At 56.0% G+C, this 16,300-nt stretch overlaps 1 protein-coding gene across 2 annotated transcripts; it reads right to left on the reverse strand.

Moving 5' to 3' along the window:
- Positions 1-11,034: 11,034 nt before the first annotated feature.
- On the reverse strand, positions 11,035-15,847 carry FOXF1 (forkhead box F1). 2 transcript variants are annotated; one of them, XM_074349299.1, is made up of 3 exons: positions 15,594-15,847; positions 13,960-14,965; positions 11,035-12,525 (listed from the first exon to the last, which is right to left on the reverse strand). In XM_074349299.1, the coding sequence occupies exons 1-3, from the start codon at positions 15,690-15,692 to the stop codon at positions 12,365-12,367; spliced, it is 1,266 nt and encodes a 421-aa protein (XP_074205400.1). In that variant the 5' UTR covers positions 15,693-15,847; the 3' UTR covers positions 11,035-12,364. The 2 variants fall into 2 exon arrangements, with proteins under 2 accessions (XP_074205400.1, XP_010966497.3); XM_010968195.3 differs by lacking the exon at positions 15,594-15,847 and having other exon boundaries at positions 13,960-15,494.
- Between the last annotated feature and the right edge of the window lie 453 nt (positions 15,848-16,300).

Raw genomic sequence — 16,300 nt, forward strand, 5'->3', positions numbered from 1 at the left:
TCTTAACACAGGCCAGGACCAGCCCTGAGGCCTCTGTGCTGGCTCTTTTCCCACCTGAACCGTCCGTCCCCATCCCACGGCTGGTTTAGCTTTGTCACTTGTGTTCAGCTCGGCCGTCGCAGGCCAACTGACCGCCTGGTCCAGAGGTGCAGCCTGCTCATCTGAACTCCTCACTCCGGTTGGTTTTCCCCCTTTTCCCAGAGTGCTTCCTGTGTTTGGCATGTTCTTGTCCCATTCTTGCTGGCGGTTTTCTTGTGGGTTTGCCACGTTGGAGTCACACTCCAGGACAGGAAATGGGCCTGTGCCAGTCTTCAGTCCCCGCTGGGCCCCAGCCTCGAGGACCACAGCAGATACACAGCAGCTCAGGGAAGATGTGAACGTGGATGGGTCTCTTGGAGCCGAGAGAGTGCAGGCATGGGTGTTCAGGGAGCCTGGCGCCAGCACCTTGCACATCAGGGATGATCCCCGGGTTGAGCCAGGTCGCTGGGTTTTCTGTCGCTCACAGTGAAGATAACCCAGATGTACTGATACCCAGATCCTCTGAATGCGCTCATCATGTTTCTGTTTGTGAACAGTAGATGATCATGATGGAAACTAAGACCGAGGGCTTGAAATGTAAGTGCCCCAGACGTATCACCTGCGCGCCTTCCCAGCATCCACCTCGGGCCGCTGGGAGGAGCGCTCAGAGACCCAGCTTCTGGTTCCCAAGGCTCTTGAGTACTTGTCAGCATCATAATTGTATAATTCACATAATAAAAGAAAATAATGGAAAATGAGCACTTGACAAAGCACTTAGACTATATGAACCCCTTTTAAGCAGAGCTCTCACGATTCATGGGTCCCATCCTGTGTTTTCCTAAATGTTAGTGTGGCCTTGCCCACAGATGCAAGGAGACTCCTGCCAAATCTGCAGCAGCACAGTCTCCAGAATCCCACCCTCAGCTCTGTGCCGCACACGCTGGACCCTGGGGTCGCCCCGTCAGCTCACGGGTCATGCGCTGTGGGCAAGTCATGGGGCCTCTCGGGCTTTAGCGGCCTCATCTTTAGAATGAGAGTGTCGAGCGTGTTGGCTTCTAGGGCCTGACCCGTTCTAACGTTCTGTTTCTTAGGAAGCTCACTGCTTACCGTCACTTAGAGTCTTTTTCTATTTATAAAAGTAAACTTATCCATTTTGGAAGTTCTGGAATGTGAGACGTATGAAGGGCATCACCCCCTCACCCCACCTCTTAAGCAGCCTTGACACTGCCCCTTATTTACTTTCAGTCTTTCTTCTGTGCAATTGTAAAACACAGCTAAGATTAACAGCATAAGCTACAAACCCCACATGTGCAGCTGAGGGCATCAGTGTTGCCCTCCTCCTGCGGTGTGGTCCAGCATCTACCTCGTCTCTGAACTGCGTGTGCTTATCCGTGAGTGGGCAGAGTGATAGTGCCCCCTGTGGATTTGTTGCTTTGAAGGTGAATAAAGCAGCATGGATTTCTAAATCATACCACACATAAAAATAAATTCCAGGCTAATTAAATATCTAAACTTAAAAATAAATGTAAAGGAATTTGGAGAGAAGAGAATGTTTGATGACATTGGGGTAGGAAGGATGGGCAGGGCCCTGAATTGAAGGAGGAATTTACTCCCTCATCCCCCCGGCGAGTGTCAGGTTTCAATTGGTCGGTCCAGAATCTTGATGAGCCCCCCAGGACAGCTGCTGTGGGATGCGTCTCTGAGCAGCAGCATTAGCTAGTGTGTTCCAAGTGTCTTAATTTCTGTGTGTTCTTTTCTAATATTTGACACCATGCATTGATGATTTCATTCAGTATTACTTAAATCGTTTTTGAAACATTAGGATAAATGTGTATTACAGCACTTGTCTCCTGCCTCTCCAGTCAGCCTCTGGGATGCTCGGGGGAGTGCTTAGTGCTCCTGTGATGCAGGCAGCGAGCGTGTCACCCTAGTTCTAATGCAGACAAGTACAAGTGTCCCATGTTCCCTGTGGGCCAGACCCCATCACACACTGAACTCTGAAGCAGCAGACAGTGCGCTCCCCATGTTTGCGAATGAGAAGACTGAGGCCTCCCAAGAGGAAGTGATTCCCCCCATCCAGTCCCACAGCCCGTTCTGGAAGAGCTGAGCCTGATAGAGAATTATCTCCATTAGCTTCAAATCTCTTTCCACTTCTGCCCCCCTCCCTGCCCCATTCTCACACCCAGGCCCCACTGGGCTGGAGACTCCCTGAGGCTAGGGCTGCACGTTCCAGTGGGGGAGAGGTCAGCCTTTCGGTAAGAATGCATCACCTGCACCAGTGAATGGATGACCATTAAAAACGGAAACACTTGCTCTCAGAAGGCTTAACAAGCTTATTCAGGGCTCCAGACCCAGGCAGAGGTAAAGTGGGTGCTTGGACCGTGGCCTCTGCCCCAAGAGCCCAGCTGGCTTCCCTGCATTTCAGTTGCCCTCTGTACACACGGGTTCCATATCCACCATGTGTTCAGCCAGCTGGGAATTTTTACCCCTGGGAACCAATCCCCTGCAGATACCAAGGGAATGCTGCAGACTAGAGAGAATAGCACTGTTCACTCTTTTCACACCCCATCCTCCCCAACCCAGCCCCTAAGCCGCCGGGTTGGGGGTTGTGCAGCAGGCAGCCTACCCTCCGGACTCCTTGGGGAGGGTCCTGCCCGTAAGTTCTGTAGGTCTGCCCTCCCATTGTCCTTCAGCCATCACTTGGCCTCCCTCGTTCCCATCCAGTGACACACACATACCTCCCCCCAGACCTCACGTAAGGAGACAGAAACGTGACGACAGAGGACTGCAGCTAGAAAAGGCTGAGGACAAAACTCAGGAAGGGAGCCAGTGCAGCTAAAACCACAAAAGAGCTTACATTTGGTGAAGAAATGGATTGGAGAGAAGATAAAACGGCAGAAACACTTAAAAAAAACAGTAACCAGGTCCAGGGCTGGCAAACGGAGCTCTCCATCCACACCCACACCCACAACAGACATCAGTAATCGATGCCAGCACTCTTGCTGGCTGAGCCTGAGAAACCTTCACACTGAATTGTAAGGAACCAGGACTGGATGATCTTATTAGACGTGAGATGAAGCATCCGCCTTGTTGCCAAAGGAGCAGAACTGAGGCTCTGTCCCTTCACCTCTCCTCTTCCTGGGAAGCACTACCACACACTATATCCTCTCCCTCCCGCCAAGGCCCCTGGGAAGCACTTGGCTTGCAGGTGACTCTTTCAGAATTTCAGTTCTGATTCTCATACACCCTGCTCCCAGCGGGAAAACCCAGTGGGGACTGCTGAACTCACTTCTCGGGTATCTGGATCTAACTCAGCCAGTGTTCCGAATACAACGGGTACCAAGGCCTCCAGTCATTTTCAGAATGGTTTTTTTTGGGGTGGGGAGCTGTCCCGGGGAAGTAAATCTTACACATGGGAAGAACCCCATGTGTAAAAGCAGGAGGAAGAGGTTGGTGTCACCTCCCACAGCGTTCTCTAATGGGCACCGCCTACCTGACCCCGCTCTTCTGCACTGAGGGCGGGGTGACAGCCTCAGCTTGGTTGGCTTCCATATTCTGCTGATACCTTCTGTCTTTCCTCCTGATAATAATGGCTCAAATTTGTTGCCCTGTTTTATTAAATGCTGTGGAAATTGTAAAATGTTTCCCCAAAGTTCTTCAACAGCCCCATTTAGAGAAGGCGTCTGTGTAGATCTTGAATCTGGGATCTGGGACAGCTGGGTGAACACTGCCAGCTTGCATGAAGAGGCTAAGAAACTGGCAGCTTCCACCTCATCTGCTCAGGCCCCTTAGAGCCTGGCCACCGCGCTGTGAAGAAGCCCGAGCTTCCCAGGCAGAGGCCCAGCCATGAGGAGCCAGCACCACCACCTCGCCAGCCTCGCGGGTGCACCATTGAAGTGGGTCCCCCAGCCCCAGATGAGCCGTCTCAGCCGGTGCCTCCTGGAACAGAGACGGGCCATCTCCACTGAGCCCTGCCCAGACTGCAGTCAGGAGTGAGATGAATGAATTTTGCTGCTTTAAATTTGGAGAGTGATTTAGTCTTCATTAATAATCAGTCGCATAATTTCATTGACATTATAGATAATGATATTCATGTATAAATGGTATGATGGATTTATAAATACATATATAGTACTGAAGGTACAACTTCAGAATACAAATTATATTCATAGATATGCAAGTGCATGATATCACTTCACCCTCACAGTCACTTTAGAAGGATGTCCCTCTTCACAGACTGATAACCAGGAGACTTGTCCGTATTCCCCCCAGCTTCCCTAGTGAAGCCGAGAGTCAGGTTGCAGCTGATGGTAGACTAAGCCAGAGTTATCCACGTATCTGTCTTGTGTCACTGTGGGTCACCTGCACCTTGCAGACAAAACCAGGGGCGCTTTCTAGAAGAGGAATGCGGGGTCGGGGGTGGCGGTTTCCCCCAGGGTGCACATGCTGGTGGCAGAGACACACTTGGGGCCAGGTCTGCTCAGTTCAGAAGCCTGCAGGAGAGTCTCTAGGCAGTGTTCCCACTCTGTGTCACGTCTGTCCTGCTGCCTTCAGCCCTGGTCTGCACATCATTAAGTAGCTCCCCTTGTTGGAAGCCCAACATGTGATGGTCATCGGGCCAGCTTTGCCTCTCTTGCTGGAAATAGCCCTGTATTTTACTGCATGTGTGGATGAAGAGACTGAGGCACTGAATTGTGGTGCATTGTTCCCTGGCACATGGCGGAGCCCCGCTTGTCCCCATCCCATGCCGTGTCCTCCCCTGCAAGTCCCATCGTTTTGCCAGTCCTTGTCATCATCCTAGGTTTTCAGCAGAGACAACCTCGGCAATCTTGCAGACAAGCAGAGGCTTCTGCATAGTGGAGCCCATGCTCCCATTCCTCTTAGTGGATGGGGTAGGATTTCTTCTTGTGAATGGAATCCTTTATTTTCGATGTCCATAAATCATGAAGGGTATAATAGGAGCTGACATGGGACCATGTAATGTGGACATTTTGCACTTTGGATAGTTTGGAAGCAATAAACTCAGACCCTAAACTGCTGAGTTGTGAGCAAACTAAACACCCTTCTCTGCCTTAGAGTCGGATTAACTCACTTAACTCTTAGAAGAACCCACAAAACAGATTCTGTTATGTCCCCATTTTCCAGGTGAGAAAGATGTGTCTCAGAGAGCTTATATGACTTGGTCAGGTCACACTGCATAGCTGGTTTTCAGCCCCAGGGCCTCGGCCCCCCCCCCCCGGCACAGGAGAAGCCCATCCTCTGGGGATACAGGGGTCCATCATCTCAACCACCAACAGGCCTCAGGAGTAGCTGGGAGCCACGGTGGCCCGTGGGACACCAGAGAGACCATCGACTGAGTGGCTGAGGATGTGGTGTTGAAGCCACGCCCACCAGGGTTTTCAGTGCATCCAGCTCTGTCTGTCCTAGCTGTGCATCCTTAGGCAGAGTGCTTGCCCTCTCTTGGTTTCTTCACCTGTAAGCCCTTCAGAGGTTTTTTGTTTGTTTTTGTTTTTCTAATTTACTTAATGCTGAGAGAGGTGCTCCTGCCATCATCCCCATTTTACAGACGGGGAAGAGGAGGCGTGGAAAGGACAGGCACTGGCCAGAGCTCACAGGAAGAGGTGGAGTCAGGACTCAAACTCAGGCCCTCTGACTCCCAAAGTCTCAACCACTATGTTCGTGACCTGCCTCTTCAGGGATGGCAGGGTCTGTGTGTGTGCAGGGAGGTGTCTCCTGGGGCCCACATGCTGTCTTGGGGGCCGGGTGGCGTATTGAAGCGATGTTTGCTTTCTTCTTTCACTTTTCTATGGCTCATTTATTTTATTTTAAATAAGCCCTATCGTTTGTGTAATTAGGAAAAGATTAAATTCATTTAGTTTGGCCCTCTCCCAAAAAAAGCTAGCTACCTACCCCCTAACAAAGGTCAAAGGGCCTAAAACATCAAAATCGGGTTCATTTCTGCACAGCTTCCGTCCCTGTTCAGGAGAAATAGCTTTCTTTGTGGGGCCCTGCTGGCGGCCAACACAAACCTCAAAATGAACAGCAGGTGGCGCTGCCGCCCCATGGAGAAACAGCCAGGGGCGAACCCGGGGCGGGTCTGATGCTGGACTGCCTCTCCTCTCCCAAGGAGGGTCCCTTGACCCTGAGCTCCCTCCCCAGGGAAGGACCCGCCAGGCTTCTCACCTTTTGGACAGAGGTGGCCCAGCCCTCCCCACTTCACCCAGGCTGTGACAATGTGAAGGTGTCAGAGCAGGACCCGGAAACACGGTGTGCTGATCTATGGCTTGCTTTGGGGGAGATTTCCAAGTACAGAAATGCTTCTTCCTTTTCCAGGGGTTATCTGAGCACCTGCCCCATGTCTGTAAACCCCAGACGCAGCAGGACTCAGGGTCCATGCCTCCTCCCTGATGTGATGCTGTGGTTTTCATAAGATGGCTGGGGAGGCTTATCACTGCCCCTGCTCCGCAGACCACTGTCCAGCTGCAGCGTTTCCCCTAGAGCTGCCGTCCCGTCCTCCTGACGGTGCCCAATGGAAAATAAGCTGCAGGGCACAGCCCACGCCTGTCCCCAGCACTCTGTCCACTCTGGACAGGCTCGCCCTCTCTGCGTCCCCAGACAGACAGCCTACAACTCTGTGAGACTTGGAGGGGACCTTGGTGACCGCGCTCACACTGGGGTCTTGAACAGCACCGGCTTTCTGCTTCTGCTCAGGGCTGGGGTTGCCCCGGCCTTGGTGAGGTCGCCTCTTCAGAGTGTTGACATGACTGACCCCAAGTATCCTGGTGCTGTAAACAGTGCACTGGCCTGTGGCAGCCTCTGAATCCTGTGGTCCAGTGGCCGTGGGTGCTCAGTGTGCCTGACTGGGTGAGCCCTGGCGGCTCCTCCTCCATCCAGTGTTTTGTGCCAACGACACTTTATATTTGCGAACGTCCCTCACCCCTCTTTCCCTGCCCATCCCCACAGCACGTAAATCAATGCGGTTGTTAAAGGCCCATGATTTGTCTTGGCCCCACAGTTAGTCAGTGTCCTGTCGTGAGTGGACTTGGCTTGCCGGCAGGAGATGCTCAACAAGGGCCTCCAGAACTCTGAGCTGTTGATGCTCAGAAGATTCCAGAAGCAGAGCGGGAGGCGCAGCTGCAGTGCTGCCCCGGCTGGCCCCTCTGGCCTTGAGCTTCTGCCTCTCTTTGACCAAGGGGCCCAAGGAAGTGAAGGGAGCTCTCACGGGGGGGCCATGGTGGGAACCCATAAAAACAAAGTCCCTTGTCCCAGAGAGAAGGCGAACCTGACGTTAGGGGTCTGAGCCAGGGCCCCAGGGAGAGCCTTCCCCTCCCCGTCCCAGTGGAGGCAAGGGTCTGAAAGATCCCCATCCCCTGTGTGGCCCCTGCCCATTGCCGTCTCCCCAGCCGAAGCCAGAAGTGGCAGAGCCTGGGTCACGGACCACACTTCAGCGTCCCTCTTTTCTCATTAGGCCTCGTGGCTGGAGGAAAATGGGTGTCCAGGAGCCATGAGACATGATGGTCAGGGACATGGGCTTTGGGGCCAGAAAGTCCTGGGTCTGTGTGCACATTCTATCCCTCACCAGCCGTGTCTTGATAAAGTCTCCTAACTTCTCCGAGCTCGTTTCTGCATCTGGAAAGTGGGAGCAGTAAGTCATATGACCTGCCTAAGAGGGCTGCTGAGAAGGTGAACGGAAGTGGTGTGTAGAGAGGGTGGCCATGGGGCCGGCACTCGCTGCCTCCTGAGCTCTAGCCCTGCATCTGCCTGCCTGGACCCCAAGTTCCGCAGTCAGCTGCTGCCTAGATTCGCAAGCCGCCGGGCCGCTGGGCGGGAGGGGGCAGCAGAGGCCACATGAGACGCCTTCACCAGCATTTTCTCAGGAGCCCAGAGAACGTTGGAGGAGAGACTAAACTTAGCACCCACCGGGACCACCTGGAAACCTGTGAGACTGTGGACTCCTGGGTCCCACCTCATGAGAGTCTAATCCAGTGACTCTCAGCCCCTGCCTTCCCCCTACCAACCCCGCATCTGCAGCTTGAGTAGAGTACTGAGTACTGAGTTGAGTATTTCTGATGGGGGCAGTTCCTGGGCCACAGCCTAAGACCTGCCATCAGAAGTGAAGCCCTTGAGTTCAGGGCTTTCTGACCTGGAGTTAGGGGGTCTTGGGGCAGATCCGAGGCAGAACCTCAGACTCAACATCACCCCTCTCCATCAGAATTCCATCTCTTGAGTCAAACAGAAGGTCTCCCTTCTCCCTGGGAAGGGAGCAAAAGTCCAGGTGCGTCGTATTGGAAGATGGGGAGTCCAGCGGTTCCCCAGCCCCTGAGCAGGAGGCCTTGTGAAACACGGTTCTTGCACCTCGTATAGCAGCCGCCTCCAGACTGCAGGGGAGGCAGATGAGAAATGCCAAGATCTCAGGGCTCATTCCTGTCTGGGCTCCACAGTGCCAGGCTGTCCTCTTGCTCCCGACGAGCACCATCTCACTGACCACTACCTTCCAATGGCCAACAGAACATTGTTACCAGAGATGAGGAAAACCGAGGCTCAGTGGTGATGTGGCTTGCCCAGGTCAAGCGGTGGCAGAGTGGGAACTTGAGCGCCCTCTTTCCACTACCTCCCGGAGAGCTGCAGGCGGGGAGCCAGGCCCTCAGTGCCCCTCCGCTGCCCGGTCCCTAGCCCTCCAGCCCCAAAGGAAAAAGAAAACAGTGGGGCATGGCAGGCCTCGAGGGCCAGGCACCTTCCCATCAGAAGTGCGCACCCTGAGCGCCGTCTGCCAGTGGCTGGGGAGCTGGGCTGCTGCACAAGGCGCTGCTGCTGCTCCTGCCGCCGCCCGGGGCCGCAATGGCCAGCAGCCGAGGCTCAGCTGTGTCCTGGGCATCAGCCCCACGCCGAGAACCGCGGCTTCCACGCGCGAGATATCTAACCCACAAACAGAAACCGTATCACATACGTCCTGGCTGCTTCCCTGCCTCCTGGCGTATTATTTTTGGGAGGTGTTCATACCCTTAGGGTACCTTGACTGCACTGTTCCAGGACAAACCCAAACCCACTAAATGTATACGCAGAACTTTTGAATGAATTCTATAGAGAAAGCCCCTAAGCTAGACCAATACACTTCTACGCGCACGGGGCAGGTGATTTTGCACCAGACTCAGAAGCGGCTTTGCATTTTAAGCTGGTAATGTGCACAAGCTGGGCATGCTTTTGTGTTGGCACCCTTGTCTGTGTTCCCTGAGCGAGCCGGGCGAAATTGGCCTCAGGGAAGGCTCGACCCAAGGAAGCATGGTCTCCCGCATCGGCAGCGTGGAATCTCAGGCGCGGGTGCGGAGGCCATTATGCCTGTAGAATCTGGCCCTTCCGGCCTTGCCTGGAGCCAGGCTCTCCTGGCGGAGAAGGCTGAACTTTTCTTTCATGCCCTGGCCCCGGGTCAGGCCCCAAGACAGGCCAGGCCCATCTCTGGGCTCCCCGGGGCCGGTTTTCCTGCACAGGCCCCTCTGGGTGCCTCCTACCCAGCCTGGCCAGGACGCGGCACGCTGGGAGACCCTGCTGAAATGAAGGCACAGCCCGGGAGATGAACAGGAAGCCGGGGTTCACCACCGCCCTGGACGCTGGTCAAGCGGCGCCAAAGCCGAAGTGCACTACCAGGGCGCAAGGCGGCCTCTGGCTCAAGCAGGGGCCAAGCAAATGGGCTCGGGGGCTGGAGACGGTGCACAGGAGACCGGGGAGTGCGCCGACTGGACTGGCATTGGGTTTCTCCTAATCAGCCCCACTTCCCGGAGCCTCGTCCTAATTGGGGCGCAGGCTCCGAGGGAGGGAGGAGGGAGCCCCGCTCCTGCCTGCGGAGGTTGTCTGGAGTGTCAGTGCAAGGGGTCCTCGCTGGAGACCTGAGGCTTTTCGATGGCCCTGTTCTCCTGAGCACCGGTGGGAGACGGGGGACGCGGAGAGGTGGCCTCCACCCGGAGGACAGTGCCTTCTCTGCCCTTGAGAAGCTGCTCCCAGCACGCTGCCAGAGAGACCCCGGCCTACCGCTTCGACTGCCCAAGACCCCAGGGAGAGAGTCGCCGGCTTTTTCCTGTCCCCTTTATCTTGGTTTTATGGACAGCTGTTAGTTGGGGGCATTAATTGCCCGGGCGAGTTTATTGATAATTTTGATGTAACAGAGCACCGGAGAAATTACCCTCATGTCCAAAATGTCAAATTTGAGAAGAACCAGGTTCAAAGGCTCACGACCCCACTATGAGGAGAAACTGTGGTGGGTCTTAAACGGCTGCGCTGACAATTGTGTTTGTTTTCCTAGGTAGCTGGGAATTGGGATAGAAAGAGGGTCAGGAGGGGAGACAGGCTTTTTAAAATGGATTTTCCCCCTAATGATTTAGGGGGAAATGTAAGCAGACGAGAAACGTGCCTGTCACCTTGCTCTCCCGGCAAGGGCCCTTTTCTTGCTCAGATTTTACTCACTTCTCTTTTGGGGAAAACCAAGTGTAGGGCACCAAAAAAAAAAAAAAACCCAAAACAAAAAAACCTTAAAGGATGGTCCATGATTTATAACAGCTGGAATATGGGAACAGTAAAGTCTGAAACTCAAAAGTAAAATCCTCACTGGTCTTGGAGTGGCCAAAAAAAAGTTTAAAATATTTTTTATATATGTGTATATATACATGGTTTTTTTCTGGCGGAAGGAGGACTGCGGCTTTTCTTTAAATGTTTGATTATTTCTTTAAAACAAGAAATGACATTTAGAGGGGCAGAGGGCTCTTCTTAAAAAACAGAAGCCAAGAAAAATAGTTACTCTTGTCCAGATTTCAGTTCAATGCGAAACGAGGAGTGAAAAGAGAAGGATTAGCCAACAAATAAAAAAGAGAGAGAAAATATGAAGAATCATCCATACTTTAAATGCAAAAAAAAAAAGTCTAGAAATCCCAGACTGGTCTCTGTTTTTTGGGGTTGGAAGACACTCTGCAATCCCGATAAAATACTCGTGCGATTTTATTTCTAATTGATACAATATTAAAGGCCATGTACAAATGTTACACATTTTTATTTTTGTTCTTTTCTTAGGAAAAAAATACACAAAAGGCAAAAACATCCTCAAATTGTCATTTTTATACAGTGCAGAAGGAAATTTAAAATACGTGTCACAAACGCTGCACTCCAGCAGCCAAAATACTAAAAAAAGGGGGGGAGTCCTTCATTTTATATATATATATATATTTATATAAAACATATGGAAATTTGTTTTTACACAGATCGGACTTAGCTTCAAATTTACAATGGATATCTAAAAAAAATTCTACGCGGCAAATATTGCCAACAAAGTTACACCATTAATACTGATAAACGGAGGAGCCTATGCGGTGTTTTCGATTATTAGGGAAAGAAAGTAGAATAAATAACAGGATGAGCCTTGCTATCGGTTTTCTTTTTAAAAGTGCCTTAACCTTTCTGCGTCACCGCAATCCTGAATAGGCGCGCTCAGCGGGCCTCCCGGTCCCCGCAGCGCCGTGCTCGCCCGCTCCCCCACCAGAAGGTTTACAGTAGAGACTGGGAGACAGCTGGGTCTCGGGAGAAGAACACTCACCAGAAAAGTCAAAATAAAGTTCGACACCAAACCAAAAAGACTGAAGAAAAGGAAGAAGAGGAAGGCAGACGGGGACAACAGAGGCCAGAGAGCCGCTGCTTCTGGGCGCCTTCTGGTTTCTCTCCTAAGAGGAGCAGTGGCTTCAGAAATGCAAGTTATTCGCACAAGGGTCCACCTGTGGTTGGTCGGAGGACTTCTGAGGTGGGGAGGGAGAAGGCGATTTCTTGCTCCCCTCTTCCCTGCAAAAGACGGCTCTAAAAGGCGACGCAAATTCCAAGACATTCTTTCCAAAAAAAAAAAGTTAAAAATAAGAAGATAAATACTCAACCAAAAAATACAAGTATTTGGTACTGATGGCCTCACACGTTTGCCTTTCTCCTAAAGCCTTCCCCGACGTTTGCCGCTGGAGGGGAAGAGGGGGAGACCGCAGCAGAATTCTTGTTTAGATGTGGAGGGTTTTTCCCCAGCACAGCACCTTCTCAGCCGCTTTCAATAGGATCAAAAATAGATATTTATTTACCAACAGCTGCAGTCAGATCAAGCCCCACCACTGCCATTTTTAAAAACTGTTGAGGGAGTAGGGGGGGAGGTGCCGGCCACTGCTCGGTTTTTGCCTTGGGGACTCCTTTCTGAATAATCCGGTTGGGGAGGGGTCAAACCCTTTTCTTCTGCCGACGGTTATACCTCGAGAATAAAGCAGTTCCTGGCAACGGGTTCCGAGGTCCCTGCGCCAGCCAGCCTGTGCCCGGAGGGCCCCCGGGGTCTGTGGCCTCACATCACACAGGGCTTGATGTCTTGGTAGGTGACCTGCTGGTGATAGTAGGAGCCGCCACCGGCCGAGTGCATGGACGAGGACGCCATGGTGTTGAAAGAGAAGACGAACTCCTTTCGGTCACACATGCTGGGCGACTGCGAGTGATACCGCGGGATGCCTGTGGGGCAAGGTGACAGGAAGGGGGGCGTTAAAGTATGAGCCTCCCGAGGTCACAGGTCCTGGTGGAGAAGCAGTGCTGCCCACGGGTGCACAGGGCAGGCCCTCCTGGCTCGGCCGCAGGGCCCGAGGCCTCCCCTGTGCGGCGCCTCCCCGAGTCCCTGGGCTCCCGGGCTCCACAGGGCCCAGCGCCCCAGAGGAAGATCCCAGAACACCGGCAACGGTCCCGGTCCCCCGAGTGCCCGCTGGCTGCCAGGGCCTCTCCTGCCTTGGACACCAAGAGCCGGGACAGGAGCTTCCGGAGGCCGAAGGGGAAGTGGTGAAAGGGGCCGAGGTGGGCCAGCAGGGAGGGCCCAGAGGCCTCCACTCCCAGGGCAGCCTGAAGCCTGTGCCGCCCCAAAGGCTAACCCCAAATGCTGCCGAGGTCCCGGTGCAGTGAGCCGGACCGGCTGGGGCCAGCACAGGGGCCAAGGGTGGCTTCTCCAGAGGAAAGGCCCCTTGAAGAACCAAGCCCCAGGGCAGCTGGTGCCCAGGAGTTTGAAGCCGGCCAAGCTAGGCGACCCCTGTGGAGAGGTGGCCCTCTGGCCTCTAGGCCCAGCTCCTGTGTCCCGAAGGCTGCTGACAGCTGACCCCTGACAGGCCTTTGCTTGGTTCATGCCGAGCTCGTTACAGAACCGGGTCCAGAAGGCTGCAGTTGGGGGCCAAGATAAAGGGCTCCAAGGGGAAGGTTGTCCATCTTCTTCCTTAGAGGGGTCGGGGTGGCAGTACCTGGGGTCTTGAAAGCCTGGATCCTAACAAGTAGAGTCCGTGGGGCCTGCAACTCTGGGCCCCTCGATCTGGGCCCCAGTCTGCCTCTGTCACCACAAAATACCCCCAGCTCAGCTTTCACACACTCAGGCCTGGTTCCTGGAAGGCCGGGTGCTGAGCCTCTGCGCGCCAGGCCCAGCCGGCTTCGGGCCTAACTCTCCTATCCTGCCCAGCTCAGAGCAGAGGCCGCTCTCCCACAGCTTTCTGGGGGCGATTGAAGAGGGTGAGCCAACTGGCCGGGGCTGGCCCTGGCTCCATCCTGGGAACTTGCTGAGGTGCTAGGGGGCTAAGGGACCCAAGGAAACTTAGAATATTGGGGTCTAAATGTTTTTAGTGAGGATAGGGCCTACCTGGCCAGGATGGGCAGCCAGCAGCTGGAAGTTAAAAGAGAAAACGATCTCTCAGCCCACACTGGGGGATTCCAAGCTGCACTCATCCCTCAAATGGAGGAAGATAGGACCGAGAGACACCTGGGGAGCTGATGCTTCCCTGCAGCACTGGGGTTAGTACCCCGCAGAAGGGGCCACAGGCTCTGGCCCAGGGCGTGAAGCGGTTTGGGGACTGGCTCCGCAGCACACTCATAGACGTCCGTCTCCCAGGGCTCGGACAGCCCAGCCTCCCCACTCACCTTGCAGCTCAGCTGGGGCGTTGTGACTGTTCTGGTGCAGGTACGGCTGGTCCAGGGAATGCGTGGAGAGGCTGCCGGACAGAGGGTTGGCCGCAGGGTTGCAGGGGGACAGGGGCTGCTGCTTGATGTAGGAGGCGCCGCTGTTGAGCGCAGCGGAGGCGGAGGGTGGCCAGGCGGCCGCAGAGCCCGAGTAGACAGCATGGGGCTCCATGACCCCACCAGCGGCAGCAGGCAGCAGTGGGGAGGCGGGCACCGAGCTGTCGTGGTGTGGGTACTCACCGGCCGCCGCACCGCCGCAGCTGCCCATGTACGAGTGGCCACCGTTGGCGGGCAGATGGGGCACCGAGTGGCTAGGCAAAGCCATGCCGTCCACGTTGCCCGGCAAGTGGCCGTTCATCATGCCCAGACCCCCCTCCAGCGCCAGGCTGTTGGGCGGGCAGGAGAGGCCGCCGGCTGAGCTCTGGAAACCGTAGGTGTCCGGGAGGTGGTTGAAGCCAAGCCCGTTCATCATGCTGTACATGGGCTTTAGCGCCTGGCATTTCCTTCGGAAGCCCCGCGGCCGGCGCCGAAACGAGCCCTCCTCGAACATGAACTCGCTGGCTGGGTCGATGGTCCAGTAGTGGCCCTTGCCTGGCCGCCCGAGGCCCTTGGGCAGCTTGATGAAGCACTCGTTGAGCGAGAGGTTGTGGCGCACGGAGTTCTTCCAGCCCTGGTAGGAGCCGCGGAAGAAGGGGAAGCGGCTCTGCAGGAACTGGTAGATCTCGCTGAGCGTCAGGCGCTTGGTGGGCGAGCTCTGGATGGCCATGACGATGAGCGCGATGTACGAGTAGGGCGGCTTCTCCGGGCGCCGGATGCCGGCGTTCGTCTTCTTGGCCTTGGACGGGCCGGACGACGCGGGGTCCATAGCCGCACCGCCTCCCCCGCCGCCGCCGTGCGGTGGCTGCTGCTTCTCGGGCGCCGAAGACATCGGGTGGCTGCTGCCGCCGCCGCCGCTGCCGCCGCTGCTCTGCGCCGCCGAAGAGCCGGGAGGAGGAGGAGGAGGAGGAAGAGGAGGGGGAGGGGGAGGGGGAGGGGGCTGCGCGCGCGGGGCTGGCTGCACCTCTGCCGTCATCGGCGGCCACTTCTCCGAGCGAGCCTCGGCGCGCCCTCCCCCGCCCGCCCGCTCGTCCTCCCCGAGGAGCTGCTGGATCCGCGGGCGGTTGGCGCAGAGCCCCCCTCTCTCTCCAACTCCCTCCTCCCCCACCTACTCTCCTCCCTCTTTCCCTCTCGCCCTCCCACAAGGGAAGGAGCCGAGCGGAGGCTGAGAGCAGCCTCTTTGCGGCCTGGGCGGAGGCCGCGAGGAAGCACCCCCCACTGGTTTTTGGGGGGAGGCACCACCTCTCGGGCCTTCAGCCGTGCGTCCCCGTGGGGAGCAGCGCTCAGTCCCCGCCACCCGCGGCGCTCGGCTCCGCGACTCCAGCCCAGGCCGCCCTCTCTGCCTTTTCTCTCGGCAGCGTCTCCCGAGCCGGCGTAAGACCCTCCAGGAGTTCCCTCCCCTCCCTGCCCCCCTCTGGCCCCCGCGTTGGTGGGCGCTTAAAGGGCCCCACCCTCGCCGCTCAGCGGCCGCCTGCAGAACCCGCCCCGCCTTCACCAACCTGGCGAGCAAGTGTTAATGCGCCCTCGGCCCGCAGTTCAGCCCCGCTGCGCTCAGGCCCCCCCGCCTTCCCTGCCTGGGAGGCGCGGAGGAAACGCATCCCGGGTCCCGGGCCTTCCCCGACGGATACTGCTCGGTAGCAAATCGCAACTGCGGCGGCAGCCGTGGCCGCTGGGTCGTGGCCATCGTGGGCACAGCCGGCTCCGCTAAGGGTCCCCGCGGCCGGCAGGCGTGTGTTCCCGCAAGGGACCGCCTACCCACTCTCCCCGCCCCGGGAAGGACTGTGCCGCACCCGGGACTTTTCGGACTCGCCCAGCAGCGCGCGAGCAAGCAGGCAGCCGCTGGAGCCGAGAGCGGGCGGAAAACGAAAGCGCAGGGCGGGTCGCTGCCGCTTTGTCTCCGGCGCCACGGGCTGTTCGGGGATCGAGTGAGAACCGCTGGCCCTTCGCGGGGACCAGCACCTCGCTAGCTTCTCTAGCAAGCGGTCCGCACATTCCCTCGCTCGTGCTCTGGAGCACTCGTGCACACACATGCACACACTGATGCACTCACGCGTGCGCTGCCACTCACGCATACACTGCGCTCAGGCCCGTGCGTGCCGGCTCCTGCACGCACCAGAGGCCACTGGAGCTTCAATTAGCACCTACTCCCACTTAATGTGTACACTGGCCACGCTCTGATCTGAGCCCCCACATAACTCAGTTGACT

The sequence above is a fragment of the Camelus bactrianus genome, chromosome 21 (genome assembly GCF_048773025.1).
Source record: "Camelus bactrianus isolate YW-2024 breed Bactrian camel chromosome 21, ASM4877302v1, whole genome shotgun sequence".
Lineage (NCBI taxonomy): Eukaryota > Metazoa > Chordata > Mammalia > Artiodactyla > Camelidae > Camelus > Camelus bactrianus.

What these genes read in the sequence shown, in the direction of transcription:
- FOXF1 (XM_010968195.3), bottom strand. Translation starts at nt 15,070, where the DNA reads ATGACGGCAGAGGTGCAGCCAGCCCCGCGCGCGCAGCCCCCTCCCCCT. An exon ending in CGCCCCAGCTGAGCTGCAAG is followed by an intron (nt 12,526 to 13,959) that starts GTGAGTGGGGAG and finishes CTTGCCCCACAG; the next exon opens with GCATCCCGCGGTATCACTCG.